The sequence below is a fragment of the Xiphophorus hellerii genome, chromosome 2, assembly GCF_003331165.1.
Source record: "Xiphophorus hellerii strain 12219 chromosome 2, Xiphophorus_hellerii-4.1, whole genome shotgun sequence".
NCBI classification, from domain to species: Eukaryota; Metazoa; Chordata; class Actinopteri; order Cyprinodontiformes; family Poeciliidae; genus Xiphophorus; species Xiphophorus hellerii.
In genome coordinates this window covers 21,830,610-21,855,174 of record NC_045673.1, presented here as the reverse complement: position 1 = coordinate 21,855,174, position 24,565 = coordinate 21,830,610, and the positions used below count along the sequence as shown (strand labels likewise).

The following is a 24,565-nucleotide window of genomic DNA, read 5'->3' as shown; positions in this document are numbered from 1 at the left end:
ATCATGGGGGTTTTATATAAATGGGTTCTGCAGGTAAGTACATGTACATTTTTACATTTGGAGTGGAGTGTAGTATGAAACGTGGGTCACTGATAGGTTTGTCCCTTGGTTGCACAACAGACCTATGTTGGCTGCCTACGTAGGTTTGATGTAGGATCACTTTTCCTGCCACAGTGTTTTGAAGTGTTTTTCTTTATGGACAACCCATTTAAGAAACAATGACCTGGATTGGTTGTATGTAGCCAACCCACTCTGGTCCCATGGTAGCTCATTAAAATCATGCCATCCAACCTGAGCAAAACCTTGAGGCCTATATACCGTTCAGTATTTTGTTACGCCACAAACACAAACAATATGTCATTTGGATTTTAAATAGCCAACACAAAGCAGTACGCAAATTTTTTTTTTTTTAGCTTGGAAGGAAAATTACATGGATTTTCAGTAGATTAAATCCAAAAAGTTTGTCCTGTTCAGACTCCCTGGTCGTTGCAGAATAACGTTTCTATTTTGTTATACTCTAAATGGAGAGTGTATAAACTTATGTTAGCTCTGCAAAAGTAAGACTTATGTTTTGTGGTTACAATAGTGATTTGTGGTTGTATGAGAGAACAGGAATCCAGATTGGACTGACCAGGACAACGTGGCCTGCAAGATAGTTTGCCTAAGACTGGGTCGCCAACCCGCGGCTCTTTAGCGCCGCCCTCGTGGCTCCCTGGAGCTTTTTCAAAAAATATTTGAAAATTGAAAAAGATGGGGGCCGGAAATGTATTTTTTGTTTTAATATGGTTTCTGTAGGGGGACAAATGTGACACAAACGTTTTCCAATGCTCTAAAAATGTGTAGAATAAATATAAAATTTCAACATTTCCTCTTTCAGCTGGGCGGGGCTAGTGGCTGTTGTAAACAAATCGACCGGTGGAGGTGGGAAGAGAAAAATAGCTGAGGAGAGATTCCACAATTCTTGGACCGAATCATTTGCATTCATTGCCAATGCTGAGGGACTACCTGAACGTTTGCTCTGTAGCGAGAAGTTGTCAAATAACAAAAAACCGTACTTTTTGGACTATAGAGCGCACTTTACTGTAAGCCGCACCTACACATTTTTTTGGGGAAAAAACAAACAAAAAAATATAAACTGGAAAGTACATGTATAAGCCGCACCGGGCTATAAGCCGCATGGTTCAAAGCGTTTGGGGAAAAGTAGCGGCTTATAGTCCGAAAAATATGGTAATGTGGAAAGACATTTTCAGGGAAGGCGTCAAGATTAAAGTTACTTCTTACAAGCCGGAGAAGCTGTCCAGTGATGTCCGTAAAAAGAAGTCGCATTAAACACGTAAGAACACAATCCTACCACAGGCACATATTTATAAATTGATTAGTGATTTTTGTCAGTATATATTTAGAATGACACTTAGCGATATTATTGTGTTTAACATCCTCAGGTCCGAGGATGTTAAACACCCTCTTACCTCGGAGGATGTTGTGCGTCAAAAGAGAAGAGTGCTGCTATGTTTTACCATTGCACTGACTTGCTTGGCATTTGCACATAAATCAAACTTAAACCGTATTAATTTAATATGATATATTTTATCTTTTCAAAAGGCTGCTGATGTTTTATTTTATAACTGCAGGTTGCGTTTTATTGCACTCCGTTTGTTGCCCAGAGAAGGGGCACGTTAATCACGTTCCGTTTTGTTGTTGTTTTTCCGTTCACACACTTAAGGTGATTATTTACAAAGAGCGATCGTTGTTATGGAAACTGCATTTGGGACAGCAGGGAAAATAAACATTTAATCATGAATGCTCATGAATGTACGCACTTAGTGGTTTTGATGATAGGCTAATATAAACACTTATAGCCAGTTTTGTCTTCATTATAAGCCTTATATAAGGCTGCTAAGTTTTTGCGGCTCCAGACAGATTTTTTTTTTTTTTTGGTCCAATATGGCTCTTTCAACATTTTGGGTTGCCGACCGCTGGTCTAAGAAATGTAAATATACAACCAGGAGCGGAGCGGAACATTGAACTGAAGTGGGGAGGGGGAGAGAGTGGTATCGAAATTTCAAGGGGCGCCTGAACGCATCAGACGTACGTTAACTCAGGTGGTCGCATCAAATATATGCGTCTTTTAATAAGCAGAAACACGACAACGTAGGGTCGGTTCTAGATATAATATTTGTCCTGAATAATAAAATAAAAATATGGATTTAGACGTTGAGTCGTTGTGAAACGTGTCCATGCCTTTCGGCCAATCGGTAGCCGGCGCAGCATCTCCTCCCAGTACGACGGCAGTAATGGCCGCCGTCTTGTAGCCCTGCGGCTAGGGGAGAGCCACTGTCACGCTGGGGGATTAAAGATTTACCACTCGAAACATGTCGGCCGTGTTTTTCCTGAAAAAGTCTCTGAGCAGACTCCCACCAAGTGCTGCTAGGCAACTCTTCGCCTGCCGCTATCACACCGAGAGAGGAGTGTACGGGTACCGACCGAAGCGGCTCGCCGGGGAGCACAACCAGTCACAGAGGGACCGCATCGCTGCACTGAACCAAGGTCGGTACGGGTTAAAGAGCCGATAAGGACGTGGAGGGGATAAATGGAGGCTACAGTCGTGAAATGTGTGCTAATTATTTGTCTTTGGGTGATGTATTAATCTGAGCATCACCCACTCGAGCTAGCTCTTCATGTGTTGTAGGCAGCTAGCTGGAGCGCACCTGTGTTTATCAGGAAGAGTCGAGTTTCTTCTTCAGAGCAGAGGCGACACCAAGGGGGATGTAGGGGGGGACGATGACCATCTTCACTAGACTTTACAGTTATTTCATTTTTTATTCTCCAGAAATTCAGTCCAAATATAAAACCTGTATAGGTTCATTACGCACAGACTGATGGGAGAAGAAAAAGAGGAATGTTTATTTAGTGACGCATTTTATAACATGGTGAAAATCTGTAATCTGGGCTTCTTTTCACATGGATTACTGCACGAGTGCGGTGTGGATCACTCTGTGGTTTTGCTCAGGTGTTAACACTTAACACCTCCTTAACAGCAGCCTTCATCTAAGCTTTATCTGATGTTTGTCATCCTCCTCTTTGCAATGCCTCAGATTGTTTATGGACATTGTCAGTACAGTTTGCTGGCCAGTCAGACACAGTGATGCCACGGCCATTAAACCAAGTATGAGCGTAACATAAACCCTTCTATTCAAACTGTTTGTTAGTGCAATCAGATTTTCAGGGAAAATTAATTTTGATTCATTCATGAATTCAAGCTTCATTGTGGTCGTCAGATTTAGCAGAAATAAATGCTTTAAATACTGTAAGCTTTTTGAACCGAATAACTGAAAAACCTTTTGAGAAGCATGCGTATGCGTCATAGTTTTCTGCAATTATGTAAGAGATCAAATTACGTGTATTTATTCATGCTAGATTCAGTATTTGTTTTTAATGAATACATTTTACGTTCAACCATAGCAGCATACTTTATAAAGATCATTATATTCTGGTATATCCTCCACCCTGTCCAAACCTTTCTGGCTTCACCCGTACTTAGTGGCAGCATGTTTTTTTTGTTCTCTGCTCAGATCACGGTCTCGCCCGCCTGGTGGAGGCGTACAGAACACATGGACACAAGGCTGCTAAAATTAACCCCCTACTACCTCAGCAGCCCGTCGTGGACCGTGTCCCAGAGATAGACATGCTGGCCGGTGCCGTCACTGGTACGCTCAACACGTCAGGTAAGTTTCATAGAGACCTACAGAAGTCAGGGTCGTGTTGTACACACATTCAGGAATGTTATTTCAGACTCTGTAGCTGTTTGTGTCTTGCTTCACTTCTGAACATCAAATGTTGGACTTCATGGAAACATTGAGGAAGAACCAGCGGTTGAATGACAGCGTGTGTCTTCACCGCCTGCATGAATAATAATTTACTGTATTTACGCTCAGCCAGGAGTTTCAGGTAGGATTTGATGTCACCCATTCCTGGTGTCTTTAATGCCACATTTCTATTTTCCCTGTTTTTCTGTTTACTTTTATATTAGATTAAGGAAGTTACAGTGTTATCTAGGTGCTTGCGTTGTCAAGGATGGGTGAACAAACACAAATGATTGAATCCCTGCACCTTAGGAAAGGATTAACTCGCCAACCCGTTTCAGAAAGTACCAGCTCGGACTTGCTTCACGTTTTGTCTACTGCTAGTTGTAGACAAATAACTATTCAAAAGATACATTCTGATTTTTGTGTTAAGTTGATAAACTTGTGAAATTGCCAAATAAAGTCTTGAAAATATCTATTGTTCCGTCTAGATAGTATGATTGACAAGGTCTCAGGTTTCTCTCTGACATATTTGTGTAATCTTCAAGATCTGCTTCGCCTTTATGTTGCACAATAACAGGGGAGGGTGCGCACGCGGAGACCAAAACCGATGCTGTTTGTGGGCTCAATGTTGCCGCGCAAGACATAACCGACAGAATCCGGTTAAAGGATTTTCAAAATAAAAGATCCTCCAGACTCAATACATAACACGGAAATATTTAATTATTTCTTGCTCGGCCCGGTACCAATTGGTCCATGGACCGGTACCGGTCTGCGGCCCGGGGTTTGGGGACCACTGGCTTAGTGGGTAGATTAGTCGTCTTGTAATCGGCGGAAGGTCGTTGGTTCAATCCAGCTTCCTCCCTGTACATCAAAATGACTCTAAAACCGTCATGTAAGTTCAGTCCATTTACCATTGTAGTGGTTAGGTCGGGCTATAGAAATAAATTAAAAATGAATGGAAGTCAATGCAAAGTCCTTGTGAAGATAGAAAGACACACATGTGTGGTTGTAAAGTATTTCAGGAACTATTTGTTGGCTTTTAAGTGTAACCAAATAACTTGTATAAACTTGTTGCAGAACCAAGCGATTCAGAGGACTGACTTAGGCTTAATTTACAAAGTTATCAAAGATAGTTTGAAATACCTGTTTAGTCAAGGAATATTAGATTTATTTTGTATATATATATTCAAGTAAATGAAATGAATATTTTCTGAAACAGAATTTATCTTAAAATAAATATGATTATATAATACGATCAGGATTTTCTAGCTGTCTCTTGAATTGCATTTAGTTTTGAGAGAGATGTCTTCATTTTTAACATTAAGTTAAATAAAATTTTTTTCCAACTTACTAAAACCAATTGAAACGCTGTTTCAAGCTTTTCAATCTTTAAGGTTTTGTTTCCCTTTTCTCTACTTATGCGCAGACCTAGTCTTCAGGTAAACGATGTGTGTTCTTCCTTGCTAAGGCCTGCGTCACTTTGGGAAGGCTCAGGCCTCGGCGGAGGAGGTCCAGACCTACCTGGAGCAGGTCTACTGCGGCCACCTGTCCGTGGAGGTCGGCCAGCTGAGCAGTCTGGAGGAGAGGGAGTGGTTCGCCGACCGCTTCGAGGAGCTCAAGAGGGAAGGCTTCTCTCCAGAGGAGAAGAAGCACCTGGCTAAGCTAATGCTGGAGTCTCAGGTAGGTCTAAGACGAGGTGAGCAGGTATCACCCGCATCCAGTCTGGTGGGGAAATAAAGAAATATTTTGGCTTTTTTCCCCCCTGTGTGTAGGAGTTTGACCATTTCCTGGCCACTAAATTTGCTACTGTGAAGCGCTACGGAGGAGAAGGAGCAGAGAGCATGATGGGATTTTTCTATGAGCTCTTCCACCAGTCGGCCCACAGCGGCGTGACAGACGTCGTCATCGGGATGCCCCACAGAGGCCGCCTCAACCTCCTGACAGGCCTGCTGAAGTTCCCACCAGAGGTCAGAGAGATGTGATTAAAGAAAACATTGTAGCTACAGGGCAACCATGACAACGCTCAGATTGCTCAGCCACAATAAAGTCACAGTTTGCTTCCAAGCTGGAAGCCGTAATCGCGCTAAAGCAGGTTGTTCTCGTTGCTGCCCCCTGCAGCTCATGTTCCGTAAGATGCGCGGACTCAGCGAGTTCCCCGACACCTCCCCCTCTATCGGCGACGTTCTCTCTCATCTCACCTCCTCTGTGGAGTTAGACATGGGAGCAGGGCACCCTCTTCACGTCACGATGCTGCCCAACCCATCTCACCTGGAGGCCATCAACCCGGTGGCCCAGGGCAAAACGAGAGCGAGGCAGCAGCTGAGGGTAGAGGGAGACTATTCGCCTGAGGAGGGCGCCTACCCTGGGGACCAGGTCATCTGTCTGCAGGTACTTCCAGCATGCATTTAAGCACAGATGGCAATAGTCCTGAATATCTGCTGCTGATTAGTCCGATCCAAGTAGGAAAGTTAAAAATTCATAGCTGGAAAATCCTGCATCAAGATTTTAAGACTGGTAAAAATCTTCAACACATTTCAGAACTCTTGTTGAGAGAAAAATAAAACTCTAGAAGAAAAATATTGTGTAAAATCTCAAACATGAGATGCTATTTTGCTTTTAGCCCATGAGTTCCAATCGACAGATTGATACTTCAGGCCGACACAGGCTTATTTATCAGCGAAAAATCTCTACCAAATAGTCTCGTCTCACTTTTTCTCCTTTTTTCAATACTTTGGTAAAGAGAATTTGCTACAGTCATAAAAGCATAGCTTATTTTAAGGCTTTTTGCACATCTTCACTATGGTGTTGTATGCTAAAGTGACTAAAGTATTTAGTCACTTTAGCATACAGAAAGTTACAAAGATGTCCTTTTTGTAACTTTCTGTACTGTTCAATCTTCCTGGTAGTTTGTTATATTTGTTTTATTTCCAGGTTCACGGTGACGGGTCATTTACCGGCCAGGGAATCGTTCCAGAAACGCTGACCCTTTCAAACCTACCTCACTACAGAGTGGGCGGCAGCATTCACCTCGTAGTGAACAACCAAGTGGGCTACACCACTCCGTCAGACAGAGGAAGATCCTCTCTGTACTGCAGCGACGTTGGTGAGTTAAACTCTCAAGCTGCATCTGCAGAGCAAGTAGATGGTTCAAAATTAGGTCTGCAGCTAACAGCAATTTTAGTTATTATTATTCTGGCGACTAATCGAATAAAAATAGCATGTTTTGTTGGTTTCTTTTTGTTTTGTTTAAGCCTTTTTATAAAATATTGGCAATACATTGAAATATGCAAATAAATAAGTAATTTTAGTTCCTTTTTGAATAATAAAATAAAAATGCCTTGCCTATAATGCGATAACAGCATTCCTTCAGTGAACGCTTGATTTTTGGAGCGAAGGACGCATCGGCAGATAGAAAAATATTTTGTAACATCGACATGTGAAAAGCTCAGCCCTTTCTGCTTGATTTAACATCAGTACAGTGCAGGGCGGCTCTGTTGTTTTTTTGGATTAATGCATTATTAATTAATGTTAATTAATATATGCAATATTAACCCTTTTTGTTTTTTTACAAAGTGGGTGAAGCTAAAAACCTCCACTTGAAGAGTTCTGGATAGAACAGATTTACAAAGTGTTTTTTATTATCTTAAATTCAAAATGCTTGTATTTTTTTGTAAAATTTTACTTGTTATAATCTTAATTACTGCCCTGAGCAGGTGGTTTTTTGAGTCTGTATACTCAGGTAATGATTAACTGATTACTAAATTAGTTGATGGTTATTTCCATAATCGATCCATCACGATTAAGCCGATTTATCGTTTCAGCCTTAATCAAAATAAAGCAAAACATCCAGGCGTTTTTCTTTTCCGAAGGTAAGATGGTGAACTGTGCAGTGATTCATGTGAACGGCGACGATGCAGAGGAAGTTCTGCGAGCCGCCAGGCTGGCTGTGGACTACCAGCGGCAGTTCAGAAGGGACATCATCCTGGACCTGATCTGCTACCGTCAGTGGGGCCACAACGAGCTGGATGAGCCGTTCTTCACCAACCCGGCCATGTACAAGATCATTAGGTCGGTCCATTTTTACCTCATGGGTCAAAGGTTGAGTAAGTCTGTCTCAATAAGACATAAATAAGTAATCACACGATCAAATACGATGAGCTCGACGATTTCCGGCTGGATCATCAGAGATGCTCTCTTTTATTTATTATTGCCACAATTTTGAAAAAGCACCCAGAACAAAATAGTTTGCACCTAATTTTTTATCTTTTAACTATACCTGTCATTTTGCCTGTTGTCTCTATCTAGGCTGAATGGTTAATATTTTCTGAGACATTTAGACTTCATAACACATTATCATTATTGTTATTTCAGTTGTTTTGTTTGTCTATTTTGGACATTTAACATGTTTTCCAGCTGCAACATTAAATGTTCTTTAGAAATAATTTTTTTTATCTTTGAGAGGGTGCAATTTCTTTAATATGCCATTATTATTATTATATTAGTCAAAAATGGCCTCAAAATGACAGTATTATCATTAAACGCAGTACTGTCTGGGACAATTTATTGTCCATTGAAATCGGTTATTGCGACAGACAGGCCTACGGTTGAGATGAATTCACTGTCTGTAAATCTCTTCTTCGTGTCTCTTTTCCTCCTCTCAGATCGCGTCAGAGCGTCCCCGACTCCTACTCGGACCAGCTGATATCTGAGGGTCTGATGACGGAGGCAGAGCGAGCAGAGATCAAGTCCAGCTACTACGGGACGCTCAACGACAAGCTGTCCGGCATGACCCTGTACAGCCCCCCCCCCACCAACCTGCAGGGCCGCTGGGGGGACCTGGTGGAGCCCCAGGCCAGAGTGACCACCTGGGACACGGGCGTCCCCGCCCAGCTGCTGCAGTTCGTCGGAGCGAAGTCCGTTGAGATCCCCGAACAAATCTGCTTGCACAACCACCTCCTAAAGACCCACGTACAGGTACAGCAGTGGTCTCGGCCGGAGGGTCTCGTTCTGCCATCGCAGGCTGAGCGCTTTCGTCTTGTTTTCTTTCTGAACTCAGGCTCGGTTGCAAAAGTTGGAGGAGGGAACCAAGCTGGACTGGTCGACAGCGGAGGCCCTGGCTTTCGGCTCTTTGCTCTGCCAGGGTGTGTTTCCCTTTACAGCGTTTCCCTTTGAGTGTTTGTGTTTTGCTAACACTGCAAAAATCTAAATCGTACCAATTACTTTTTGTCTAAATCCCATTACCAATAGCTTAGTACAGGGATCTGCAACCTGCGGCTCTGGAGCTACAAGTGACTCTTTGGACCTTCCACAATGGCTCTTAATACCTATGACTGAAAATGATAAATATAAACAACTATTACTATTAAGCATAGATTTAAGAACAAATTTTACCGTTTACTGAGTGAAATCCTCCAACTGTAAAATTTGATGTCACTCCATTTTCTTTACATTTTGTAAAGAAGGAAGTTGTACTCATTTTATTGTTTTTTCTTTTAATAATGTAGTTGAATTTCCACAACAGAATGATGCGAAAATTATCAACATTTTTACATCTAATTTTCATGTCATTAGGTGGAAAACAATGTCCCTTTTTTCTTTTTTTGCCAATATTACCATCGGTATCTCTTTTTGCAAAAAAATGTTGGGGTTTTATTGTATATTAAAACCAAAAAATAGAAATAAAATGGAGGTTTTTAAACAATAACAAATTAGCCATAGTAGATATGTATCAAAAATTAAAAATGGTCTTTTATCAACTGTTCATTTAACACTTGTGACTCTATGCGAGTTTTATTTAGCTGAATTTGGGGCAAAAATGGCTCTTTGAATGGTGAAGGTCCAATTGAAATAAGAAAAAACTAACACAACTTTTCAGCAACTTTTCACTTGTAAGTCAATAATTCTTGAATATAAACTTAAAGTATTTTTCTTGACATATTTCTTGTTTTTAATGAAAAACTTTTTCTTGCTGAAAAGTTACGTTTAAGTTATTTTTGTCTTAATTTAAGTGTGCTGATATATTTGCACTAGAAACGAGACAAAACGACTTGGTAACATTTTCTCTTCGGTGTAAATATTGATTTATAAATGTTGCAGGCTTTCATATCCGAATAAGCGGCCAGGACGTCGGACGAGGCACGTTCAGCCAGCGACACGCCATGCTGGTGTGTCAGGACACCAACGACACCTACGTTCCTCTGAACCACATCAGCTCCCAGCAGGCGGGATTTCTGGAGGTAAAAATAATAAAGACTGACTACAGTTTGGAGACGAGTCAGGACATGTTTTTGCTTTAGAAAACGATCTTGTGCGTTCAGGTGTGCAACAGCCCACTGTCGGAGGAGGCGGTGCTCGGGTTTGAGTACGGCATGAGCATCGCCCAGCCCAAGCTGCTGCCCATCTGGGAGGCGCAGTTCGGGGATTTCTTCAACGGGGCTCAGATCATCTTCGATACTTTCATCTCAGGAGGTCAGCCTCGGTTAAATTACTCCCACTAAGGTGAAGTGAAACGCGACTGATTCGGCTGTTTGGTCTGCAGGTGAAGCCAAGTGGCTGCTCCAGTGTGGGATGGTGATCCTGCTGCCTCACGGCTACGACGGAGCCGGACCCGAACACTCGTCCTGCCGCATGGAGCGCTTCCTCCAGGTGCAGCTCTGCGTTCATGTCACGCTTTTAAATACAGACATTTAAAACAACATTTTACAGATTTGTAGTTGGATTTTATAAAATTGTGCTGAATCAAAATGAGCAGAATCACAGAAGTGTAATGGTGCTACTATTCAGTGATAGATCAATTAATCGCATGATAAATTAAAACAAGATCAATAATTTCCATTTCCATTTATAGTTTCTCTCTTTTCTCTCTTTCTACAAAAACTGGATGACTAAAGACTTTAGTCTGATGCTTTGGTCCCTTTTTTGAAGGACAATTTTGCTCACAGAGACTTCATAATTTATTTTATTTGTGGTTTGTTTTGTTGATTTATTTTGGATAGAATTAAATTGTAATGTTACCTGTTATACGACTTGAAAATAGTCTCAAAACAACAAGGTCAGGTCTAGCTACTATGTGCTAACTGCAGCTGCGTTTTTAGCTGAGCATTCAACAAAAATAGATCATTGATGGTCCGCAATTCAAACGGTAAATAAATTCAACAGCTTTGGACCAGCTGCAGCAAATGAACAGTTACCCCACTGTTTGAACTTTGACCTGTGGTCTTCCAGGTCATTAGAACAAAGAGCTCTGACTGGGTAACATGCTTGTAAAAAAATGACAGAAATAAGAAGTTGGAGCCAGAAGCAGTTGTCTCTGACAACGTGATCAGCCTGTTTGTCAAATTTTAAACTGTTGTCAAACATTACTCCCAATTTCCTCACTATAGGTTTGCATTAATCACCACAACAGGAAAATTGGTAACACTTTATTTGACGGGTGTGCATAAGACTGACATAATACTGTCATAAAAATGATATAACACCTGTTATGGAAATAAAGGAGTCTTCATGAATGTGTGAAGTGTCATTTGGTAAAAAAATAACACCTTTGATGCAAAGTTGACACTTTTATTGGACTTTTAATGCAAGTTTTAGTACAACTTTGCAATAAAAGTGTCATTATTTAGTAGGGGTGCACCGGTTGCAGTTTTCTGGCCGATCACGATTACCGATCTTTTAAAAAGCTAAGCCTGCCAATTCCGATTTTAGCCGATACAAATTTCTTTGATCTGAAGTGTTGCTCAATAAAGCAAGAAAGTTGTTGAGCTGGCAACAGTGGGGTGACTATTGTTAATTGTAAATGTGCAGACATAACTTGGTGGGCCAGTCTGGCAGTCAAACCTTTCTCACCGGAGAGCAAAAGAGGACAGTGGTTGATTCTTAGACCTTTTCCAACCTAGATGAGATCGGTGGATAAAATCGGCTTCCCTATTATTTACTGAATGACACTTCGTGACAGCAGTCCTAAACATTCATGAAGTCATCTTCATGTTCATAACGGGCGTTATGTCATGTTTATGACTGTGCGATTTTCTGTCTTACGCACACGCTTTCAGATAAAGTGTTACCGGAAAATCTAACTAGATATTTTCCGTTCTTCTTTGCAGAATTAGTAAATGCATTGTCTTCTTATTGTGGACCTGGAATTTAAGCATAACTCATACATTTTTATTAGATTTGAGGGTTTTCTCTGTTTGGGATTATTGTGTTGGTGAAAGACTCATTTATACCCAAATTTCAGCCCCTTGACCTAAACTGTCATTTTCAGATGGAATAAATTTGTTTGGCTTCCAGGAACCTCCAAGTCAATCACAAACACAGTGAAAAACCTGCCAAGAAGAGTGAACAAATATCCATCCAGCTTCATGACAGAGGCTCGTTGATTGCTACAAAAAAAAAGCGGTATCCCTGCAACATGCTAAGGGACATTTATCCAAACATCATTGCTACATATTTAAATCCAAAACAATTTATAGATTATAAATAAATCCACAAATGTTTGTCTGATTAATCGTCCCTGGAAAAAGAAACATTTAGGCAAATTGCTAAAAAATCTAAATAATGAAAGTCGTTCTTGTGATCAATGTATTCAGATGTACCTTGTATATCAGTGTTGGTACAGCCAAGATATTACACTCTTCAGGGTTAATGTATAACATATCCTCCAGAGATTAGGATGTGGCAGCCTAGATGTGGTTTCAGGTTGAAGCTGAGTCTGTTTCGGCTTCACTCTGCACCAGATTTTAGATCACGTAAAATAAAACATTTAAGCATCAGTGCTTTTTCGTTTCCTGTCATCTTTTGGAAGAAAATCAGGCTTGGCTCATTTGCTTTTATCTGTCAGATGTGCGACAGTAAAGAAGAGGGTGTGGACGGCGACACCGTCAACATGGCGGTGGTCAACCCCACCACTCCGGCCCAGTACTTCCACCTCCTCAGGAGACAGATGATCCGAAACTTCCGCAAACCTCTCATTGTGGTCGGGCCCAAAACGCTGCTCAGGTTTTCTGTAAGAGGAAGCTTTTCTTTTTAGAGCACGAGTTGTTTCTTTTTCCTCCAGTATTTCCAGGAGAAGTAATCAAAGATGTTTGTTTATTCCAGGGAGCGGTGTCCAGTCTGAGTGAACTGGCACCGGGAACGTCCTTCAGGCCGGTGTTGGGGGATGCTTCTGTCTCCGCAGAAAGGTACACACGCCCTGACCTTTAACTGGGAAAACTGAGTATTTCATTTTGTGACTGATTTTTGATCTCGACTTTTAGGTTTTGTCAAGACTTGAGTCTCCTTGTCTATGTCCCAGAACAAGTTGGATGCTTATCTCAGCTCTGAAATTTCTAAAAGATCTCCAAAATTTCCAAATTCAGAATATCAGATGATAGACGGATGTTGAATTCTCAAAAAGATGAGACAGAGAAACCTTCCAGTGTTTTTCTGAATGTCAGTGGCAAGTTTATTTATGCAGCACTTTGAAAAACAGATTGAAACGGCAACAAACTGCTGTGAAAAATGTAAAATTAGAATAGAATAAAATACTGAAAAGAAAACTATTAACATCACAGTGAAAAGTGTCAGACCTACAAATAAGTTTCGCTGAAGTCTTGGTCTCTCTCGCTTTGTCACAGCCGGAATAAATTGAAAGAAAATAAAAAGTTTCATTAAGAAGCATCTTACATCTCTCTGCTTCCTGTGATTTAATTTTTCACACTTCAGTGAAGCTGACATTGTGTCTCTTCCAGATGTAGGGAGAGTTTTTTCTAACTAGCACTTGTTGGTGATGCATTCACTGATGGAGAAAAATCAGATTTTTCAGTCATCAGTCAGAACAGAACCAGCTGAACTCTGATATCTGTATTCATCAAGGTTACTTGAAACAGATTTAAAAACATTTGATCATGTTTCTGGAAAATGAACAGATGCTTTTCTTCTATTTAGTATATCGGAGATCCTGAACTGCCTTTTAAACTATTAAAAAATGTAAAAATTGCAAGTTGAGGATGAGAAATGTTTTTTTATAATTCCGTTTTTCAAGAAACATACATGTTTTTAATGAACTGAAGTTTGTCTACAGCAACTTAGACCAGCTGTTAAGTTGTTTATGCGTGATTTTGATCATGGTTTTAAGGAATAGGTAACAGATATATCAATATAGCATTGAACAAATCTCGAAACTTAAAACATGAACTGTTTATTCACGAGCTCTATCTTTTCTGTCTTTCGTTGCACTGCTCAGAGGCGACTGAAAAATATCTGATTCATTCTCATTAGAGTCCAGAAGGTGGTGCTGTGCTCTGGAAAGCATTACTATGCCCTGCTGAAACAGAGAGAGACGTCAGCTGCTGGCCAGAAGACGGCGCTGATCCGGGTGGAGGAGCTGTGTCCGTTTCCTGTCGAGCCTCTGCAGCAGGAGCTCAGAAAGTATCCTAACGCTAAAGGTAGAGACAGCCACCGCACGCTGACAAACACACACACACACCCTTGACTCATAACACGCTCTTTAAAGATGCAATCACACCTGAGGTTTTTCTTTATCTTCACATGAGTGCGAGTCAAATTGTTCCATGAATTTGATTTACTGTGCAACTAAAAACCGAACATTTACAAGTTCCTTTTTCCAAATCTCAATCATATGGAGTACTTTCCACTATTCTCTTCAGTTTTGTTTTGCATTTTTGATTTGTTTATAGCCTGAAGCATTGTGCCGCATATTAAATGGTACATTTTGTGAGCGTAGTTCTGCCTTGGAGAGCTTCCTGTTCAGCGTCAGCTCACCTTTTTTTCTGAAGTCTCTTTGTGTTCGGGGTTCCTCTTTGAAAAAGCACACCTGTCCCGTGTTTTGCCTGCGCCGTTTTTATTTTTAAAGGAATTCCCCTTTGCAACAGCAGGAAGTGCTGCCCTGTCCACGACTACACAAGGGAGATGAGCTCTGCCAAGCAAAATAAATTAAAGTCATTAACATTTTTAATCAAGGTAATAAAAAGCGTGTTTAATTTTCTATTTGCCGGGGAGGTTTTCCAAACGAGAGCTTTTTAATTGACAGTATGAGTAAAGTAGGAATACTCTACAAGAGACTACTTCCTCTTTAAGGAGGTGGCTGTGAGTTGTTTTGGGGAAGTGGAAAACAGAAATCAAAATCAGCCAATTCTTTTTCTAAATGCTCTAATCAGAGTCAGATAATGTGTCTCATTTTTACTCCAGACCAGGCTGTTCGAGCAGGGCATGGTTAGACTCATTCTCCTCTTAACTGGAGCGTCGCTGGGTGGCTTTTTCACACAGATCTCATAAAGTGTTTTGTAATATTCCTGAATTACAAAAGGCCCTAATTTTACACTATGTAGTCTGATCAGAAACATTTTCATGGCATGAAAGAGGAAATTTGATCAGCTCTGACATGACAGTTCAAAGCATAATTTAAAAAAATTCTTCTTGAAATAGCATAAAGAATTAAAATCAGCAATTGTTTAATGTCCTAAAATCTGATCCAGGTTGAAAAATAACATTTTTATTGGACGGTCCACGTTTTCGATGTGGAAGAGTTGTTAGAAAACATAAAATGATTGCTTGACAGCCACTGTCAAGTTTATTTGTTCAGCTAAGCACATTAGCACATAATTATGAAACAAGCAATAAATGTGACACTTTGTCAAATGCCGTCATCATGGAGAAATATACATCAGATGTAAAGATCAATGTTCCATTTGCTATGAATCAAAGGCATCTCCAAGCAGGTGGGTTTTTAACATTGATTAAAAGGAAATCAGTGCTTCAGCTGTTTTGCAGTTTTCTGGACGTTTGTGTCAGATTAGTGGAGCATAAAAACTGAATTCTGCTCGTCTGCTGTTTGTTTCTGGTTCTGGGAAAGTTCTGGAAGGTCGATGCAACATCAGCAAGTCGGTAATGTATTTTTAGCTTTAAGCGTTCATTGATTTATAAATCAACAAAAGTATTTTACAAACGATTCTCTGAGCTGCTGGGAGCCAGTGAAAGGAGTAATTTTTCTCCAAAAATGTAAAGCTTTCTTTGGTTGATTTTTCTTGTAAAACAGAAATTAAAGTCTGAAGAGTAGCATTAACAAAATTAAATAGCGTGTTTAAAAATGAAAAGCATGATTATTTAGCATGTTGTAAAAAAAAACAATGGAAACAGATTTAATTTTAGTTTGCCTCAGCTTCTTTTAAGCCTGACGAAAAATGTAAAACTAAACTCTTACATGTAACATGCAGTAGATATCAACTGTATTTATTAGCTGCATGCATCATTTAGGAGTTTGCATGGTTTAAATGTTGTTTGAGATGATAAAATCACATTTGACATAACTAAACCAGGCAGGTGCACATTTGGTCTGGTCGGCTGAATAAACTCTGCACATTAACACGCGCAGGCAGAGCGTTAATCAATCAAGCGTGGGCCCAGGCTTTGACTTTTCTGTCGTCTCATTAGCAGCATCTGATGCTCAAGCATCGCTCTGCGCTTCTGTGCCCAACCAGTAAATCTCACAGAACCTCCAAAGCGTTTGTTTATCGTTTCCTGGTGCTAAATACGGACAGAACTTAGACTCTCTCTCTGTCTTTAAAGGAGTTTTATCATCCAGGTAAAACGGTTTTTGCTTCATGAATGTTTAAAGTGCAACACATACATCTCACACACACACACACACACACACACACACACACACACACCAGGACACACGCAGAGTGGAGGAGTGAAAAAAGATGGTGTCTTTGTTAAAAGGGTTAAGAAATCAAAAAGACTAAATAATAAGAAAAAATGTTTATTGCTGTCTGCATTGTTAAAAAAATAAAAAAATCTTAATTACTGTGCAGAAAGTGTTTCTCCAAGTTGAAGTTTTGCATAGCATATAATAAAAAAAATACTCAGATTTGTCACTGAGTCTGAGCATAAATGAAATGATGTCAGAAAGCTATGTAATATTGAGGAGTTGAGGAATTAGTATTCATTTGAAATAAATCCCCAAAACTGTAATTTCAAGGTAATTTGCCTAAAAGTGGGCGGGGCCCAGTTTCAATTGCAGTTTAAGAGTCTTTTTCAAACACCATGTCTCATTAATTAAGTCCAATAAGATCCGGTAAAATTCCAGTGAAAACACAGATTTTGCCTGATCATTAGGATGAATTAAAACTAAGACGGGGCTTATTTTCCATCCCAAATTCACATGCAGATCCGGTTTGAGCAGCATTACATGCTCTTACATCAGCAGAAGGAAGCGCTCCTGCTTCTCGTCTCACTTAAATTCTCGCCGTTGTCAGCTGTCGAGCTGCTGCTCTGACTCAAGACTCTGCAGTCAGGTTGTTGGATCTTCTGCTGCACACACACCACATCTGCGGCGCACCCTCACACCCATCATGACGGCAAAACAAAACTAGAACCTTTTCCTTCTCTCTGCGGCTGAATAGGTGCTGTAACTGGAAGCTCAGGATTATTGCTAACATGCCGGGATGTAGCCCAATCTGCATTTAATCGATTTATTTACTTTTGCTAACTTTTGCAACGTGTTGTTGCTGGGAATGTACGAGAGAATAAAATCACTTGTCAAACTGTGTGACCTCCTAGAATAAGTCAAAACTTTGGACATTTTACCACAAAAATTATAATTGTTGAGCTGTCAAAAAAAAAAAAAAAGTTGTTAAAAAAAATACAAAAATATATTTTTGTTGCTCTTGAGTACTGTGGCCTTGACGATTTGGCAAAAGGTTTGGACACCTTCGCTTCTGACAGGCCCTCTCCCTGTGACCCACTATTAAACCAACACAACATTACAAAACGCCACATAAAGCGAAAAGCCCCAGTGTGAGTTATGAGCAGCAGCCTTGACATTTCAAGATGAAGTGTCCTCCAGTTTATCTCAGTTGGACTACGTTGCTGTAATTTATATCTCACGAGTTTGGGACCGTGGTGTGAACAGCACCGACCTGCTGAGAATGCTGTAGTTTTACTATGAAAACATCCAACTCTACAAATTACAGTTCAGTGTAACCTGCTGCCTTTAGAAGTCGGCATGTGGAAGAGTTAAGAGTTGTGGATTTTTTTTTTTTTTTTCTTTTACATATTCTGCTGCTTATTTATGTGAAGACAGATAAAAACTTTTCTCATGAAAAATAGCAGTAAATACACATTTGGAAAAAAAGAAATGCATTTCACATGTGTGTATTTCTAAAATAAATGACCTAATATCTTCCAGTATATCGCCATAAACATGAGGAAAAGTTGATAAACCTTCTCAAGGGTGTCCGCATCCTTAACGAGTCTTAAAAAGTCTTAAATTCATTAAGCTAGAATAAATACCTTAAAATGCCTAATATTAGTTTAATTCACTTTGACCTCAAGTACATTAATCAGAGGTCGGTTGTGTTTAATCTTGTATCTGTAGTTTTTTTTTTTTTTTTAAATCGCAGAACTTTTCTGTAAGGCAAAAGATTAAGTCGCACGCAGAGATCTTTATAGCGTTCTGTTACCCGAGGCGATTGAGGCTATTGCTAACTAGCTGCTAATGTGCCCTTGCTAGCTAGCTTTTTTTGCCACTATCAAAGCAAAATTATCACCAGTTGGCTGGAGAACATTTATTTTTGCCACTGGCTCACTTCTGTTGCCAAGCCATAGAAGGCCAGATGCAAAAAACCCCGTAAAAAACTAAAGTTTTTAAATTTAATCCAAAGCAGCATTACAACGGTCTTAAATTTGACTTGCTGAAACCTGCAGACACCCTGTTACCTGCTCAGAGTGTAGCGCTGTATTCACAGAGCTCTTCTTCTTTCTGCTGTCAAGGTGACTGAGCAAACATTTCCTTTTGCAACCAACCTTGAAACTCCTGGTTTCACTTCAGCTTTCTGAGTGCATTGTTCCCAGCAAACACCGAAGTCAGGCAGCTTGATTTTAGAAGGAGAAAAGAGAAGCAGCAGAAATTCACCATGAGAAAATGAAATTGTTTCCTCTTCTCCTCCTCCCAGAGTTTATTTGGAGTCAGGAGGAACCTCAAAACATGGGCCCCTGGTCTTTCGTGGCGCCCAGGTTCGAGAAGCAGCTGGCCTGCAAGGTAAAGTAGCGTGAAGTAGCTTTTAATGCGAACATCTTGCCGTTTCACAAACGACTCATGCTCGCCATCTCGGACTGTCTGCACACCAGCTCCGGTTGGTGAGTCGCCCTGCCCTTCCCGCCCCCGCCGTCGGCATCGGGACCCTTCATCACCAGCAGCAGGAGGCCATCCTCACAGCTACGTTTGCCTGAAGCGAAGCTTGGAACCAAACTAAGCGGAACACGGGCAGCAGTTCTGCCCTACAGGGTCAGTGGTAATAATGCAATCAACGAATGTCTTTAAGAGAATAACGTTCATAATTTGAGTTGTTGCCGCGTAGTTTAGCGTGTTAATTTTATTAATTTGAAGGCATTGTCTTAAATGTTCTCACGTTTTACGCCAGTTTTTTTTTTGTGTGTGTTTGAATTTAGAATTGTCTGAACCAAAGCCTTAGAGATCATGTTTACATGATGATTGTAGGGACGGTACGCCTCACTCTTCTGTTTTTATGATTGGAGGGATGCATTTGCATAAATAAAACCTCTACAGGTTCCCTTTTTCAGGAGTCCAAACCCCTCTGGTCACGTCACACACAAAGGCGTCCATGTTTGTGCTGTTGAAAGCAGAAAATATCAGTTTAAGTCGTTGGACATGCAGCATTAATCTTGGAAGTGTGGCGTTGTGCAAAACAAACGTAGCTCAGACAGAGATGAAGCATTTTCTGATGAAACAGGGAAAACTGTTGCAGCTGTGATTCTGTACGTAGATGATGTTCTGAGATGATTTTATCCTTGTTTACACGAAGGCTGTAAAGAAATAAAATACTGACATCTTGAACAGCTCATGTAAATACAGCAAAACTTTTTAAATAAATCTATTTTCATGTTTTTTTGGGGGGTTTTTTTGTCGTGTTTCTTTAAATTCAGCTGAGAGTCAAGTGTGAAAATAAGAGTTCACTGCTTTGAATGTGTTTTCCCTTCACAATAAAATACCGCCATGTCTCACCATTGTCAAAGAAAATGTCAGTTTTCTACCACTAACCAATAGATTTTTGCACTTAATCTTGTAAAGCCCAAAATTGCTCTATTCCTTGCAAAATTCGATTTACATTTAGTTCCTGTCTGATAGGATAAGAGTTATAGACAATACAATGGAACAGAAAGGAACATTTTACATCTTCTCAAAAAATTGGCTTGTTGAATATTGTTCATATCCTTTCTCAATAATTCAAAAATCTTATTAAATATTATTCCACCCAGTCATCTATCAAACAGTTAATGTTTGATTAATGAGCTCCAGGTCTTTAATTCCCTCCACAGGATCTCCTTTCAAACTGAATTCAGGACTCTGGCCACGCAAACGATATTTTAGTAAGACGAAACATCTTGGTTGATGAAATTAAAATATTGCTTTATATGTAATTCTGCCGGAAGTATGAATAATTTTGAGCTTACCTGTATATAAATGTGTTTAATTTTGTAAATTGCCTCGGGTCAATTGTTTGTCCCTACATGGCTGCTCTGGTGTCTTGGTTGGTTTCTATTTTCAGATGATGACCAACTCTCTATGACATGTCCAAAGCTTGGGTTATTGTTTTGTAGCTAAACTCTATTTTAAACTTCCCCACGTCTGTGTTTCTTGCTCTTCAGGGTTCTGTTTTTGTTTTTCTCACTCATTTAATGCTCTTGAACTTTAATTTATATTAAAAGTTTCTCGGAATGCCTTCTTTAACTTCTGCAATTTTGCTGAAATAAGAAATGTTTCTATCCGGAAGTCCACCAAGCAGGAAAGAGCCATGAGTTTTGTTTAATAAAAGTAAAAGGATCATACTTCCCCTATTTTAGCTTCTCTTTATTGGTTCCTTATTAGACATTTCCCTATTGGTTCCCTGGAAATCAAAAATTATTTGATTTCCAAATAAAAAATTATTTGATTTCCAGGCACAATCAAGTAATTATACCTTCAGTTGTTATAAAATGCTTGTATAATGCCGTCCACTGAAACCAACAGACTGAACAAGGGGAGCGTTGGTCAGCTAAGCAGCCAGGAGGTGCATGGTGGCTCTGGAGGAGCTGCAGAGGCCCCCAGCTCAGGTAGGATCATCAGTCAACAGGACAAATGGCTGCTAGCTGCATTTCCATTGACTGTATAAATGCGCAATTTGATATTTCGAAAAGAAATTCACCTAATGGAAACGCGTCAACTCCTATAAAGCTCATGTTGTTTGATAAATGTGAGTTTTTGTGCACATTTGTAACAGAAACACAGCTACTAACTCCTCCTTGCACAATGTGTGTAAACAATATAAATCAGAGTACTCAGAGCTGGACCCTCTGCGTTGTAATCCATAATTAGATTACTGTAATTACGATGTCGCACACCTGAGTCGCACTGCAGCTTCACCCTGTCACAAGTGACCAATAGAAGGTTGTAAATGTGATTGTTGAGGCACCAAAGGTCAATAAAATGACAGAAATTCAAAACGGGTGTCTGAGGGGAAGGGGGGGGGGGGGGGTAAGGTGAATTGCTGCCCCCGGACCTCAATATCTCCTTGTTGCACCCCTGCTACTGAATCTGAAACTAAATTCAAATGAGGAGCGTTTATTTCTGAGCATGGAGACAGCTCCTGAAACACGGGGTGGACTTTCCACCTTGCTCTGCGGGGTTTGGTGCAGTGTGAGCCGTGTCAGATAGTACGAGCCTCCCACTCCTCCTGTCGCTGCAACAACCGCGGGGCGAGCGAGTCCGTCGGTGTGCGACTCCACGGCACAGCAGCGGCTCCAAGCGCCGGCCGGCCGGCTGCCGTCCTCCGACCTCCCGCTCCCAGCATCGCCTGGTCCCCGCCCCGGCAGCGGCAGGAAGAGGAGGAGGAGGAGGAGGAGGAGGAGGAGGAGGAGGAGCGGGGAGAGCCTGCATGTGTTTCCCCCGTTCGGTGATGTGATCAGCGGGGAGGCTCTGGCTCAGGATCCGCTACGTCAGATAGATTAGTCAAATAACCTCTCGGGGTAGGACATACCTCCTCCTCCTCCCCCTAACCCACCCGCCTCGGGCTTGCCTTGCTTGCATGAGTGAGACAGACAGACAGACAGCGCTGACGGATAGCCAGAAAGCTGGGAGAAATAACAAAGAGTGCATCACTTTTATTTTTCTTTCTTCTTTTTTTTTTTTGGGGTTGGGTGAGACGAGTGCGGTTGGTCCTCCGGCAGCGTCTCCTCATTTCTCTCATCGCCACCATCCTCCTCCCTCCTCCTCCTCCTCCTCCTCTCCTGTCCTCTCCCACCAAGCCCGGTGCGAAATGGCGAAAGAAAACGGCGAGTCCAGCGACGGGTCTTGGAAAAAGCACGTAGACGACATCAAGAGCATCTTCGACTTCAAGGAAGTCCTCGGAACGTGAGTAAAGGCGACGATCACAAAAGTTTGCAGACAGAGAAAAAAAAAAAGAAAAAACAACAACCTGCCTCATTGTGGCGTTTGAACGGAAACCAGAGAGCAGAGTCGCTGCGCTGCGCTGACTGACAGCTGTTGAATATCGCCTTTTAAACTTCTGCTTGCCCTCGCACAGATCGTCTCCAAACGCCTCATCGGCTCGTTTCTCATTCATAAGACGTGCTGCGTTATGATGGGAAGGCGCCGCTTCGTCGTGTCGTTTCATTCAGAAAAATAATAATAGCCAAGCAAACAAACAAACTGCAGCAGCTTGTTGTTGGGGATCAGATCCACTCAAGACTGAACCCGGCGCTTTTGTAACTGGCAGCCATTTATTTAACTGTGCTCGCGTTTGCAGAGCGGCGCCTGTTTGCATACACAAACTGGCAAATGACAGCGACATGCATGCAGTCATCTGCAGCGACTTTAGTCACTTTCTCTCCTCTTCAGGAAGGAGGGGTCGGTGGAGGGTGCAGGTCTGAGTTGAGAAGCTTTCGCGTTTGGCTCCATGGTTTCCTGACCTTCTCATTGACTCAAGGGCCGTCAACTTTTCCTCATGTTGTCACATTTCAGTCACGGACTAAAAAATCATTTTATTGGGAATATATGTGCGCAGAGCAACAGGAAATATGTAAGTACAGCTCTGTAAAAAGAAAATATTAAAGAGACCTCTGCAGTGAAGCCCATTGGAATCACATGGTGATTCCACCAAATATTGATTTTTGAACTCTTCCTGAGTTAAAACATTAGTGTCGTTTCTAAATGATTGGGAACTTATTTGAGGTCTAAAAGCGCTGGATATTTTTCGTTATTTTGACTATTTCTCTATTTTCTGCAGATAAATACTAAATTTTTGCTTGGGATTTCGGAGACATGTTGCCAGTAGTTCATAGAATAAAAGAACAATGTTCATTTTACTCAAACATACGCCTATAAAAAGTTAAATCAGCGAAACCGATCATTTTCAGAGGTCCTCATTTTTTCCAAAGCTCTATATTCAGTTTTTTTTCTTTCTTGAATAGCCCTAAATAAATAAAAAAAAAACAGTGAAAACCCTCAGTGGTTCCCTAATTAGCAGTAAGGCGTCCACCGGTATCCACCAGCTTCAAGAAGATCAAAGATGCGACTTTATACTTTCTGAGAGGTATGCGGACACATAATAGAGGCGCCTCTGTTATAGATCATTTACAACATCATTTACACATGCACAAAGAGCTGTAAAATACAGAAAATGCCGATTAGATATTATTTTTTTGCCACCATTTTGGCGCCCTCTAACATAGCACCCACTGTGCGTCACGTTTTGTGCGTACCCACTTTTTTTTGTGCCACCGAAAACCAGGGAACACATCCTGGAGAAGCTTAAGCAGCAACTTTCAATCTGTTATCTGATAAAGCGAAGGACAGATGATGGTCGGGGCGAAAGTCAGAGGAAGCGAGAGGAAGCCGTGTCGGGGAAAACGTGCGGACGAAGGCAACATCAGACCAAATTTAAGCTTCTGTTGGCCTCAGTGCAAAGCGCTATGCACGCTAGACTGACGATGATGACGCTGCACATCAACCTTGACCTCACTATTCCTACCGGAGAAAGATGGTGGTGGCAGTATCACCCTGTGGGGATGCTTTTCATCATCAGAAACAGGAAAGCCTTGCAGAGCTGATGGAGCTACAGTGAAAGCACAAAATCATCCAACTTCCTTTCTTTTGATTTTGCTAGCGTGTTTCTTCTGGCTGAAAGTCATATCAAGATTTTGCGGAGGCCGGGTGAGAGCCCTGACTTTAATCTGTTGGATAATCTGTGGCAGATGAAGGTGATGGCCAACAGGCCTTCCGACCTTAAAGACTTTGAGCTCATTACCAAAGTTAAGTAGTGAAAGTAGCAGGGGAAACAAGGAAAAAGCGATTCATCAATTATGGGAATGGTTTTATTGTTGGAATGCCAATATTTCCATTGATTATTGAGAAGTGTTTAAGTAAAATTTTTTTTAAAAAGATCATTTTCTTTGTTCTTTTGCTCTTATGTTGGTCTGTCGCATTAAAATCCTAATAAAACCCACTAAACTCTGTGGTTGTGGTGGGACCAAAAGGGAACAAGTTCAGTGGGTGTGAGGACTTTTCCGAGCAAGACACTGTACAGCTGTAAACAGTTATGAGAACCGAGGGCCCCTTTAGATCAAGGGTTTTTTTTTGTTTTTTTTTGTCTCTCCAAGCACAGAGCAGTCAAATTCCAGAGTTTATTTTTGTCTGCAGCGAGCTCAGTCTGGTTTTATCTTTTCAAAATCGGTAACGATCCTAGAGACCCTACGAGAGTTCC

At 41.0% G+C, this 24,565-nt stretch overlaps 2 protein-coding genes across 2 annotated transcripts in view; both read left to right on the top strand.

The window, feature by feature from the left end:
• Positions 1–2,252: 2,252 nt before the first annotated feature.
• Positions 2,253–19,714, top strand: dhtkd1 (dehydrogenase E1 and transketolase domain containing 1). Its single transcript, XM_032587897.1, has 17 exons — positions 2,253–2,547; positions 3,573–3,725; positions 5,275–5,486; positions 5,579–5,773; positions 5,925–6,194; positions 6,738–6,909; positions 7,676–7,874; positions 8,468–8,780; positions 8,863–8,947; positions 9,903–10,042; positions 10,124–10,274; positions 10,345–10,451; positions 12,646–12,810; positions 12,903–12,985; positions 14,064–14,230; positions 18,761–18,846; positions 18,936–19,714. The coding sequence occupies exons 1-17, from the start codon at positions 2,373–2,375 to the stop codon at positions 19,035–19,037; spliced, it is 2,775 nt and encodes a 924-aa protein (XP_032443788.1). The 5' UTR covers positions 2,253–2,372; the 3' UTR covers positions 19,038–19,714.
• Positions 19,715–20,922: 1,208 nt separating this feature from the next.
• LOC116735831 (calcium/calmodulin-dependent protein kinase type 1D-like) overlaps positions 20,923–24,565 on the top strand; it is a 34,747-nt gene continuing 31,104 nt past the window's right edge. The window contains exon 1 of the mRNA XM_032587970.1: positions 20,923–22,215. Within this exon, the coding sequence (XP_032443861.1) occupies positions 21,890–22,215 (326 nt within the window). The 5' untranslated portion in view covers positions 20,923–21,889. The remainder of the gene's footprint in view (positions 22,216–24,565) is intronic.